This window comes from Pecten maximus, chromosome 2 (assembly GCF_902652985.1).
Source record: "Pecten maximus chromosome 2, xPecMax1.1, whole genome shotgun sequence".
In the NCBI taxonomy this organism is placed as follows: Eukaryota; Metazoa; Mollusca; class Bivalvia; order Pectinida; family Pectinidae; genus Pecten; species Pecten maximus.
Genome location: NC_047016.1, coordinates 28,815,920 through 28,829,495, shown reverse-complemented (window position 1 = coordinate 28,829,495; position 13,576 = coordinate 28,815,920). Strand labels below are relative to the sequence as shown.

The window sequence follows — 13,576 nt, the reverse complement described above, 5'->3', positions numbered from 1 at the left end:
GCAAACGGGTTAGTCTTGGAAATCAAAATAGCTTAAAAAGATTTTGTATAAATTTAAATTTATTAGTTTTATAGTTTCCATTTCTTCACAAATCATATACATCCTTATTCTTACCGTATTTTCTTATGTGTTACAGTGCCGACGACTACCAAACAAGGAGATTTTGGATTCACAACAGCGGTTACCACAGCAACACCACAGCAGCCAAACATGGGGCGTACCAACTTCACAAACAAACAATTAACAGAATTGGAGAAGGAATTCCATTTTAATAAATATTTAACACGTGCTCGGCGGATAGAAATAGCTGCATCGTTAGGGCTCAACGAAACTCAAGTGAAAATATGGTTTCAAAACAGAAGAATGAAACAGAAAAAACGCATGCGTGAAGCTCAGTTTGAAAATTCAATGCGAGACAATTGCCAATTGAACATAGACGGACTTGGAATGAGCGCCATGACATTATGTCAGGAAGGGCGGTAGGACGATAGCCACAGGTGGCCTGTGAAATACCTCGTTGTGAAATTTTTATTTCTGTTTCTCCACTCGTCAGAATTCATTTTGTTTTCTTGTCCTAAGGACAAATATTATAAAGCTGGTATGCTGTCGATGATTAGTGCTTGAAACCAAATTGTTGTCAAGAAAACCGAATTGCGTTTCTCCCTCATTTCAAGTGAACATAAGTGATATCCTCTAAATACAGGGTATAATGGAAATAACGTTGGAAAAGTCCCCTTGACGCAATGCATGCTTCCTGAATTTCAACTTAGGCTCAAACCTTGACCTTCGAACTCTGGTGTTATTATATTGTTATCATTTATCGTTCCTGTGTTATTGAAAGTAGCTTCTCACATACTATGAAAATGTTATGAAGTTTTCGTACAAAATGAGCAACATGTTACAGTGGCTGTTATCGCCATGACATTTTATGTCGTTTGTGCACTGTGAATTTGCAGTGCATTAAATAAACTGGGCAGTGAGCAATGTCATTGAATTTTGCGAGTTTAAAACTCTAATGAATTACATTGAGGAATTGGGAAGCCAAATATCATTTATTTATCTGAACACTCTGTGATGTTCTTAAATCATATTCAGGCGATGTTAACTATTGACCTAGTCATTTTATTATTATACAGCGTATATTTTGCTTTTATCTAAATCCTTTGAAGGTGATATGAATATGTAATTTGTAACCCGTGAATAATTTGCATAATGTTTACTACTAGGAAAATGCGTACTTTTTTATAAGTCATGTTTTCCTTGCGTAGGAAAGTTAAAGTATCCATTTTTACTAATATCTTAATTACTTTTCGTCATCCATTGATGTTTGTCTGTGTGTTATAAGACTACATTCCACTGAATCAGTGATTTAAGAACTATATCCTGGTGCGTGATAACACAGATATGTAAAGATGGTGCTCAGGCTGTGACGACGTCTGATAATCAACGTCAATGGTAAATTTCCCTTCTAGAGGAACAAATGGAAACCTCCCTTTCTTGGCTTTTAAACAAATTGACGTCATCATTATGAAATAAGTTATGATATGAATAGTTCATTTTTATTCAAATAGAAAACGTTGCTGTATCAAAGGGCGGCATATCATAATTTCGACCATTCTATTACACAATACCTCCTCTCTGAAGAATTTTCTCTCGATTTAAATATCAAACTGGAATCAAAATCAAAATGATGTTTCCCGATTGGAATGATTAAACTATCTATACACAGAACAATGTTAATGATTTTACAAGAGAAATACAATTGATCGCAAAGATACAAATCTTTCCATTTGAACTTAGCAATACGCCATGTGCCTTTCGCCACACATATTGTAAGCCATATAGGAAGGGAGGTAACCCATTATTGATTCGTTCCAATATAAGATGTTTTTAGTCACGCGCTGAAAGTGCGTATTAGTTTTCTATGTGTTTTGTCCCAAATTTAGAATTTAAATGCAAGTAAGTTGTGAATGTAACTGCTCAAACTAGTGTCATATTTATTGAACGTAGGTACCGACTATTTTTTATTATTTATGTGATGTAAATGAAATACTGCAAATTTCAAAACTCTAGGCAGAAATATCATTTTGAATCATGTTTATTTGTACATTGAAATGTTCGCACATGTGGTCATTTTTACCATCAAACTTATTACTTAAGACATGTACTAGTAGGTCCCGATTTGCAATATTTCAGGCATTGTTTTGTACAGCTGTCGTGCGAGACGAATAAAGTGACATATTTTGGTGCAATACACATGTATTGTTAGTGTTATATATATGTGTGTGTCTTTATTTAATTGATAATATATTTTCAACAGGCAATGCTGTGCATCATTTTATACAATCCAATATCTTATAACCACACGATCGGATGTATAACTTACAAATTAGATACTGCTGTAAAATTTTCAATGTGCGATGAATTCAGGTTTAATTGGTTAAATATTTGGTTTCAAAAATACTTTAGACAATACTCTTAAATAATGGCTGAAGAAAAATGTATCATAGTTTGATAAAACTCAAACAGGTTCGATTATAATGTAAAACCACACATCTTATTGGAAATATTAAAAAATGTTAACATGTTTTGTTAGTTACCGCATGTCTTTCTCAAAGATAAAAACACGTTTTATTGCATTTTTACCAGTGAAATATATAGAGGATATTGAATTGTTTTCCGTTTAATATAACATATATTTCACGAGTATGACAGAATATCGATATTTTCACGAGTGCGAAGAGAGTGAAATATATGTTATATTTAACGGGAAACCATTCAATTTTCTTTTTATTGCATTTCATAAACTTAATAATAAAATTAAAAATATAGAAAAATTAATAGCGTCAAAAGTGCGGGAATCAGTAATGACGTCATCTATTTGTTATGTTACTCCACGTCAACTTGACGGCGCCATATTGAAAGGGCTGATCAACGCATTGTAAGCGTTTTCTGCTGTTATAGGAGAATCTGTGCATGAATAGCTAACGTCAAGTGAGTATTTTGTCAAAAACTAGTCTGAATATTTCAGAAATACAGCAAAATAACCAATTTATCTATCTCCGCTTCGGTTGAAAAAATCGGCAAGTTTCAACGAGGTGAATACAAAGGTCCGCTCTGATTGGTCAAAAACGGAAAACTTATATTTTCACTGCAAAACTTATATTTTCACTGCAAAATCTTATATTTTCACTCGTATGACAGAATATTTCGATATTTTTCACTTTGCGTTGATCAGACCTTTCAAAATGGCGCCGTCAAGTTGACGTGGAGTCATTACTGATTCCCGCACTTTTTGACTATCAATTTTTATCAATGTTTTTTTTTATTTTGTTTTTAAATTTGTGAAATGCAATGAAAAGAAAATTGAATGGTTTCCCGTCAAATATAACATATATTTCACTCGTATGACAGAATATTTCGATATTTTTCACTCGTGCTTCGCACTCATGAAAATATCGATATTCTGTCATACTCGTGAAATATATGTTATATTAAACGGAAAACAATTCAATATCCTCTATATATTAATATCCATAAAACAACTGAAAATAATGCACCATTTTGTAATACTGAAACAGTTTCGAAGTATTTCTGCAATCTTATAACCATCATACAACACATCCAGTATACAATACAGCTATCTTACTATACAATTGTTATACGAAAACAACAATTTATTGATACAACATGACGTAAAACAAATAATACACAATGCAACTTATAAATAATACATCTTTTAAACAATAAAACGATTATATTAAAACAGCTATGATACATCATAACCATTATACAGCACAAGCATTATACAATACAGCTGTTACACAAAACAACTACTATACAATGCAACTATTATACAATACTATTGATATACAATACAACTTTTATACAAATATTATATCAAAACTTTTATATAACAATACTTTTATGCAGCACAATTTTTATTCGATACGACTGTTACAAAATACTTGTACTACAAAATACTACATTTATGCATAGATGTATTATACAATAAATATCCTACAATACAATTATTCGATATACATGTCTTTGATTGTGGCGTTCTACAGACGATAATGATATGTATCATATATAGGGGTTATCAGACGTGATCAATTTATCAATTGCATTACAACCAATAATTTAGATAATTAAGTGAATAAAGTAATATATCTGTAACTAATTAATAGTAGTGAGCATTAATTACAATAACGATTACTTTCATATATAAATAGCGTTTAAATAAATATAAGAGCATGTCTCCATATTAATTATCAGCTTCAATCCACAAAATAATTCATCGAAAGTTTAATTCGGAATGATTAAGTTGCTAAGGCATGACATAACAATTAAACATTAACAGAAATTTGACAACTAATAGTACATTCTACTTATTCTGCCTGATTGAATCACTGAATCATATCAGGTAGTGTGGTTCAATGCACTATCGTTGATTAAATCAAACTAAAGCAAATCACAGCATTAATGGATAAAAAGATGTAAACTTTTATTCATACCAACGGATTTATGTATATTATTATAATAACGAATCGGATGTCTCATTCACATCGATAATTACATTATTAAATTACAACACATAAACGTATTCAACCAAATGGCCCAGAGAGGCTCCCAAGCCTAACAGTAGAGCTCGATGACAAGTAACATGTATTATACAATACAGATTCCTTAACACTTGAAGTTAGGATCATATCAATCAACTTCAGAAAGTCGACCCATTGTAATACTTAGTGGATGAAAAGGCAGCTAACAGAAGGCCAATTAGTGTGTATTGTCTACGAAACAATAGCCTTTAATACCACCCTACCACAAATAAACGGCACCAACATTGTTTAGAAAGAAACAGAGCAAGGAAATACAACAGATTTCATAATCAATTACTACGAGAGGACGACAAAGCTCAAAATGAGAACAGGCAATAGAAAGACAAAATATACATATCAACATATATAAAATTACCACAATCGAAATGCTATTCTGATATATACAAGTAATCGGAAGCACTTAAAATCTAGTCGCATAATAATACAATAAACAAAAACAAAAACTCAACAGAATACTAACAAGCAAACAAAACAGTATTTCTAGATCGAGAAAACGAAGGGAAAAAACAAAAATGCATGGAGAGACCTAAAAAAGTATAAAATAAAGCCCGATGTTATGGAAGGGCGAGCGTCTTCAGTCTCACCAAAACATAATAAAATCCATCAGAACTCAACATCTGATTTACAAAGTAAGGTCTTATTTATCTAGCGTAGTACATTACACATTATTTTAAATTTATACTATAGATGAAAAGGTGTAGTCCTAGCAGATTCAACTGTCGCGTTGAAGTTTGATTTGCATCTTGATTGCAGACGAGTCAATTTCTATAATAGGGGAAATAGGTACAATGCATGTGTATATGCAAGAAGTAGTTGGCTTATTCAATGACTAGATATATAGGCGTTAAACGTGTGATACAGGGGCCAGCTTAGTAAACTGATCCCAAAAATACTTGTATTTTCTTAATCATTTGTAAACAAACCATTAGACCGTGTGCGCCTACGATATGTACTTGATACATCAATGAACAAATTGACATGCCTGCGCACATATGAAATGGCCTATTTTGCATATTCCACGAAAAGGTCCCAATGCGATAGGTCATTCTCATCAGTTGATAGTAGATACAGTCAACTCCCGGAAATGGTCATTCTAACAGAATTGATACCAAGATCGACTTTTAAAATTGTCAATTATTTACGTGAAAATGTTATTTTAGCTTTAAGGCGGCATTCAAATATCATTTAGTTCCAGATTAAGATGTTTCTAAATTATGTCATTGCTAGCGTATATTTGCTCCTTCAATTTCGCTCGATTCCCCACTCATTAGCTCTGTTATATTTGCTCCATTCACTATTTATTCGCTCTGTTATATTTGCTCTATCCACTATTCATTAGCTCTGTTACATTTGCTCCATTCAATATTTATTCGCTCTGTTATATTTTCTCCATCCAATACCATTAGCTCTGTTATATTTGCTCCATTCCCCACTCATTAGCTCTGTTATATTTGCTCCATTCAATATTTATTCGCTCTGTTATATTTGCTCCATACACTACTCATTAGCTCTGTTACATTTGCTCCATTCCCCACTCATTAGCTCTGTTATATTTGCTCCATCCATTACTCATTAGCTCTGTTATATTTGCTCCATCCATTACTCATAAGCTCTGTTATATTTGCTCCATTCACTTCTCATTAGCTCTGTTATATTTGCTCCATCAACTACTCATTAGCTCTGTTACATTTGCTCCATACACTACTCATTAGCTCTGTTACATTTGCTCCATACACTACTCATTAGCTCTGTTATATTTGCTCCATTCACTTCTCATTAGCTCTGTTATATTTGCTCCATTCACTTCTCATTAGCTCTGTTATATTTGCTCCATTCACTACTCATTAGCTCTGTTATATTTGTTCCATCAACTACTCATTAGCTCTGTTATATTTGCTCCATCCACTACTCATTCGCTCTGTTATATTGCTCCATTCACAACTCATTAGCTCTGTTATATTGCTCCATTCACTACTCATTAGCTGTGTTATATTGCTCCATTCACAACTCATTAGCTGTGTTATATTTGCTCCATTCACTTCTCATTAGCTCTGTTATATTTGCTCCATTCACTTCTCATTAGCTCTGTTATATTGCTCCATTCACTACTCATTCGCTCTGTTATATTCCTCCATTCACTACTCATTAGCGCTGTTATATTGCTCCATTCACTACCCATTAGCTCTGTTATATTCCTCCATTCACTGCTCATTAACGCTGTTATATTGCTCCATTCACTACTCATTAGCTCTGGTATATTTGCTCCATTCACTGCTCATTCGCTTTGTTATATTTGCTCCATCCACTGCTCATTCGTTCTGTTATATTTGCTCCACTCATTACTCTTTCGCTCTGTTTTTACGCCATACATTAATCTTTCGCTCTATTTTTTATTTCCTTCGCTATGTCGTATTTACTTATTTGTTTGATAATAAATGTTTGGCCATTTCCTGTTTTTTACATTAGTTTAAATTCAACTTTATAACTCAGTACCTCAATTGTTTCATCCGTAAGAACAATCAAATTAATAGAAAAGCGATAGTATTCATTATGACTATTATGGCATTAATGAATTACACATCAGCAGATGTCACATACTAAACGCATACTGCAATTACTTATTTGATGATAGGCAAGACACATCTTTCTGATATATTTCATAAAGTTGGAAAGCGATGTTTGTCGAAAGAATATGAAGGTATGTGGTGCTGCATTCAAAAGGAAAATGTTGAATTCATCATTTTAGGACTGTAACATAACAAAATAAAATTGACAATTGATGTTTTTTTTCTCTTAGATTGGCCTTCATTGACTCAATTCGTTCTGTTACTGTAGGGAAAACATACGTATCATCTGTTCAACAACTGTTTAATGTGTTTTTCTACACACGATTTCTTAATTCGTCAAATCATAAATAAAACACCATATAGTAGAACATCAACATCAAATATCTTTGTTGTTGTGTGTGTTGATTGAGTAGAAAACTATTCCCCTGGAGAAGTTGTTGCATTAACGCCTGGCCTCGTGGATGATTTATAAAGACATTTATCGGAATATGAAAAACAGATATGTTAACGGCTTTTTCTCTCTATTTCACAACTTAATCTGTTTACATGTACTTCGATAGCAATATGTTTCATCTCGAACATATAACAATAGTAGCATATGTCTTCTTATTAAAAATCCGTTTAAGTGTTTAAATGGCTGTAAAATCTTATAATTACCAACAAAGGGATTTTTAGATTACTTTTCATGTAGCAGCAAAAACAACAGAGCGATCCAAATGCATCTTCAAAGCATACAAAATAGGGAAACATGCAAAATAGCATTCCTCAAAACCTAAAGCACGTGTGAGCTAATGTGACACATCAACTGACAGGACGAAATATCATATGTAATGTTTTAGTTTTCAAGAAAACAAATTGCAATAAATGACCACACATTTATTACATTATCCTGGGCATATGTTCGAATGTCCAACCATCTTCTGGTACAGTTGCCTGTTCTCTCGGAGGAGTACAAGTAATTAATACTAGCTAGCTATTAGTTAAAACCACTGAAGATCATTGTCTAAGAATTCAGAAATCTGGCGCTTCGTACAAATGACAAATGATCGTTTCCAAAGTCGTTACAAATTCTTCACCGTGCCTGGTCCGCTATTGATGTGGCCGACACTTCTATGTGAAGGTGATTTACGGCTGATAACCTTAGACTTCACACGACCTCGCCCACGTCATGCACGTGAGCGTCTAACATGTTTAATGATACGTATATATACGAGATTTACACACAAATTTAGTACGTGTATATATTATTTTTATTACATCAACATGTGTTTGGTGTGCCTATCTACATTAACAGCATAAACGTCACATGTGTTAACAACAGAGATGAGAATTGTATACCAATTACCATTTTCATTGTTTTGAGATTTTATTTATTTATTTTTTCTGCTTTATCATTAGATGTGAATTAAACTGTATCATACAGCTGTTTGTCCTTCTAGGAATAATCTGTGATGCTAGGGGCCTCAAATATTGATCATATTATCAAGTTAGATAATATTATGAGGAAAATGTCACATCGTCGTAACAGAAGGAAAACCGAACTCAACAGCGACAGGAAAAGAAGGCTTGCTAACAAACATAGATCTGAAATCAAAAGGAATTCGAAAAGATCTGAAAATAAAAGGAAGTATACAGTGTACATATACCAAAACAAATCAACGAGCTCCCGAAATGAGCAAGGTCTCCTGTGTCCTATCTCATCCTCATGAATTTGACTTAAAACACTTCTTATATCTGTCTTAGTTTGCTGTTTGTGAACTGTAAGTCTTTGCCACGCCCTATATATCTAATTTAAAAGATATAGAACAAACTATTGCAGCCTATTTTGACAGATTATCCTGAAATTTTACTCATTTGTAAAATTGAAAATGTTGTAAGTGTACAGCGGCCTTATTTGTAACTTATCGAAACATATTGATTTCATATTCAAATTTGAAGTATTCTTTGAAGGCATATATACATGTACAACTGGCCATTAGGAAGCCAGAAAATAAACGTCTACATCTTAGTACTATCTAGACGTTCAGTGATGCAAAATATATTGTCAAATAATTAGAATCGTATGAGGTATATAAAATGAAAATGCGTTGTTTACGTAGGCAAACAAAGGGAATACATATCTACTTAATAACAATAAAACGGGAAAATGAATAACCACATATGTCGAAACAAATGCATGTAAATTTGATAACAGTTTTGAAATTATTTCTGACGTAATTGCCTGTATGATAGACAACAGCCTTGCATGTTTAAGATATTCATATATAAAGACAATGTTCACTGTCTTGAAACTGAGATAAAAACAATGAGGCACGTCTATGTAATATGTATAACTGACAAATCCGTTGTGATAAACGTCCATGAGTAACTGTCATTAAGGTTTATGATCACGATCCATCTCAAGATCCTAGTGACTTTATTGTATCTTTTATATTTTAAAAAAATTGTATCATTTCTGCTTTTTCCGAGAATTTATATGAGAAGTATCTACGTAATATATATTAGACGCATTTGTCAAAAACACAATGAAATAAATAATGTAAAAGCTTATCGCATTATCAAAATATATCAATATAAAAATCTGCGGTCTTTGCAAATTGTCTCAGAATTTACCAATTTTTTCCTTTAAATAAATGACAATAGCATGAAATGCAGCCTAAATATTTGGAAGTTAGTCAAAGTATTCTACTATATAAACATTCATTATATTATTAAATAAACAGAAACTGTGACTTGAAAATTAACCAATTGTTATGAAAATATGAAATTGTGATATCTATGGTATCAACATGTATATATTCTAAACAGATACTTGTTTCTTGAAAATTAATAACATGATTATTATGTTTCGATATTTGCAATTATGAGAGTATGGCTTCTAGGATGTAAGTAACATATCTATATAAGCTCATATTTCTTATTATTCGTATTATATCTTATTATATTTCTAATATTTTCTATATATTCAGCTCTAAACAAATTACATGGTGCTGTATATATATATATATATTAAAATCCCGAATTGAGTATCGATCGTACAACAAAGTTCACCTGTACTTCAACCAAAGTTAGATTAAATTAAGAGTACAAAATAGCATATGCCCTTACATTGATAATTTAGTTAACGCGGTCTGGGAATTAACGTGTGTGTAGTCATCAGAGACGTAGACGTCGAGGTAATCGGTTTTACCCTTATCGGACGTAATACGTCGCTATCAAAACATCGGATAAGTAGTAGCGATGGTGATCGATGAAATATCCAATTGGCGTCTGATGTCTTTATTAGCAAGGAATATTTATTTTAAGTGTGTGTGTGATGTCCATTGTAAAAACCTTTGAATCAGCAGAATTTTAATCTACCGTCGAATGGCAGCAGTAATATTTTATTTCAAAGTTATCTTCACATATTCATATTTGATATTTATGCATTATTGCATTCAAAAATGATAAAAAACTAACTTCAAATTCCAATATTTGATATATATTTCAGATATAAATACCATTATACCACAAGATATAAGTTCATATTTCAAAAACATAGTTACAAAAACATAGTTACAAAAAACATAGTTACAAAAACATAGTTACATAGTTACAAAAACATAGTTACAAAAACTTGTTCCCCTTAATTGTCTTTTCAAAAATTCAAACGTTTCTTCTTTGTATCATTTGATTCTCTCCGCAATATTAAACTAACACTCTTTAGCTATTTCCACGGTACGCATCCTATTCTTTTGTTTATAAATTAATCAGATAATACTAAGATTCCCTTTAAATTGTGGTTAAACGTACGACACATCTTTGTTTCCGATAAATCTCTAATCCTACTCAGTAACACCATGAGATACAACGCACTAAAAGCGACATAAGAGGAATTACGGTCAAACTACTATGTCAAATTGGCAGTTAGGTAGGCAAAAACTCAGGAAAACTGCGTATAATGTCGCAAACGGAGAAATTATTGACTCACTGTTAAAGTTAATTAATCCACACCACAGCTGCATACACGCAAAACCCTTCAACCATGTGAAAGTTTTGCATGACATTCATCAAAATTTGAAATTAAAGAAAACAAATCATACGACAATATAAGCAAAAAAAACGGAAACACTTTGATATTGTATGTTAGGCTATCGCTAACTAGAGGCTGTGAATGTCAGTCAAAACTACTTTCTGACAATCTCGACTAACGTCAAATGGATCGTTCAATTAGAGCAAGGACCTAGATATTACATACATGGTCACACAAAGTATGGGTTACAGGATGTTCATTTTTATTCAAAATTATTTCGTTTTAGACGATATCTTTACCTTGATTTTAACAACTTATTTCATACCAATCGGTTAACCGTCTGTTCAACATTCGTTTCAAAGCTTGTTATATTCTAAGTGAAGTGAATATAATTGAAAGTTAAGTTTTTAAACTTCATATTCAGATAAAACGAATTGTCAACACGTAAATAAATAAATGTCCCTATTAATAAAAGTGATTTTTATAGAAACGTATTGGGTTCCAACAAAAGCCAGTGTTTGAAGAATTTGAAGACATTTAGTTTGATAATAAAGGTAATTTAATGCAACCTTTTAAAATAGTTAATGATTCAATTATGATGAAAACTGAGCAAGATTAATCGACTTTATCAATATTCGTGTATTTAAAATGAATAGAATTAGTGTATCGCTACGCAGCTTAGATAAAAAGTTAGAGGAGTATCAAAAAACAAGTAATTACAAGGCATGATATGAATTCTAGAGTATATGATGATTTTGCAAAGTTAGTTAAAAATCAATTTAATTTATTTCCTTAAACAAAAACGTTACAACACGTTTTCATTTTGTATTAGATTCCAATATAAAAGAATTTTAGTACATTTTGTAATAGATTCTTATATGAAAAACTTTTAGCCCATTTTGTATAGGATTCAAATATAAAATACTTTTAGTACATTCTGTATTAAATTCTAAGGGGGAAAAAAGAATTTTTGTTCACATTAAATTAGATTCCAATATAAAAAATACTTTTAGAACATTTTTTATTACATTCTAATATGAAAAACGTCAAGTATATTTTGTACAATGTATGTACATTCAGTGAAGCATATAGTGTGCTCATGTTTACATTTCCGTTATGTTCTTAAGTATGCTTTTATATTCAGTATCGTTCATCCATACCATGAAAAGGAAATGCGCGTCAACCTGTCCGCCATTTTAAGTTGTTATTTGATACATTAGGTATGGAGACGATTGCTGTGATATATACACTGTAGGTAGTATATAACATAGTTTTTTTCAATGAACAGAGTAGCATATACCATATCCAGTTTAACTATCATTGGGACTTACTCTTTCTACGGAGAGTACAAACGACATCAAAGTAAATAATAGATACAGTATACAATGAATAAGGAATTATAAAATTGTGTCACACAGCTGTCCTACTAAGACTTCTCTGCTAGGGACGAAACGTGTGGAAACCTATAATGAAAAAAAAGAGTCGAAATAAACGTTAAGATAAAGGAGCGGGATACAACAACACTTTCTTTAAACGATTTCGTATTTTTGGATATTTCATAAGAACTGCATGAGTGAGTGCCGATTATTACTATCTGTTATTGAAAAAAAACATGTACAACTTTATAGCATTTATCTACTTCTGTTGAATTCTACGTAAATTTCTTGCACATTTTGTTATTTTTGTTATAAACTGTCTGCATTTTTCATTCGATCACTTATTCTTACGAGCATGATATATATAGTTATTTCAAAAGTAAATATATGCAGTTTATTTACATAAAATGTTGCTTTCATAATAGATAAATAAGCGGATAGAAATGCTAAAATATGTTGTTTTCCATCAATTCTGAATTCAAGAAATGACAAATTTTCTCAAATCTGGCATTATAGACACATCAAATTTTACAACGTTTAAAAACGTCATTTTCTAAAACAAACATTTTGTACAAAGACAAAATACATTCCTTTTCCAATACATCGCGAACTCTGACAGGCCATTTTGTGAAGTCCTGTATCTATGTGTACATTATTTGATTAAAAGTTGATTCCTAGTGCAGAAAATAGAAAATATAGTATACAATATCCAAATCATAACAAATTACTTGTATCAAAACAACAGAGAATACCAACGATATACTTCCAGTAGATAAAGGAGGGCAATTTCTAATAAAATGTAAATAAATTACCATAAAGCAGTGGCTTCTCTTCACGTTATATTTGATAATGTGTGTGTTTGTGAATAATGACAATAAATAGAGTTCATTAATAAATAAATAATAATTTGTACATTAAGATAAATATAAGATATATAACTGAACAAAACATAACATTTTTGCTAAATAAATTACGATGATAATTTCAAAAAAAGGT

At 31.6% G+C, this 13,576-nt stretch overlaps 1 protein-coding gene across 1 annotated transcript in view; it reads left to right on the top strand.

Annotated features, from left to right (window-relative positions):
• The window catches only part of LOC117321751 (homeobox protein Hox-A1-like), a 31,115-nt gene extending 28,859 nt beyond the window's left edge, over positions 1-2,256 (top strand). Inside the window, exon 2 of the mRNA XM_033876266.1 lies at positions 137-2,256. Within this exon, the coding sequence (XP_033732157.1) occupies positions 137-483 (347 nt within the window). The 3' untranslated portion in view covers positions 484-2,256. The remainder of the gene's footprint in view (positions 1-136) is intronic.
• The last annotated feature ends 11,320 nt before the right edge of the window (positions 2,257-13,576 follow it).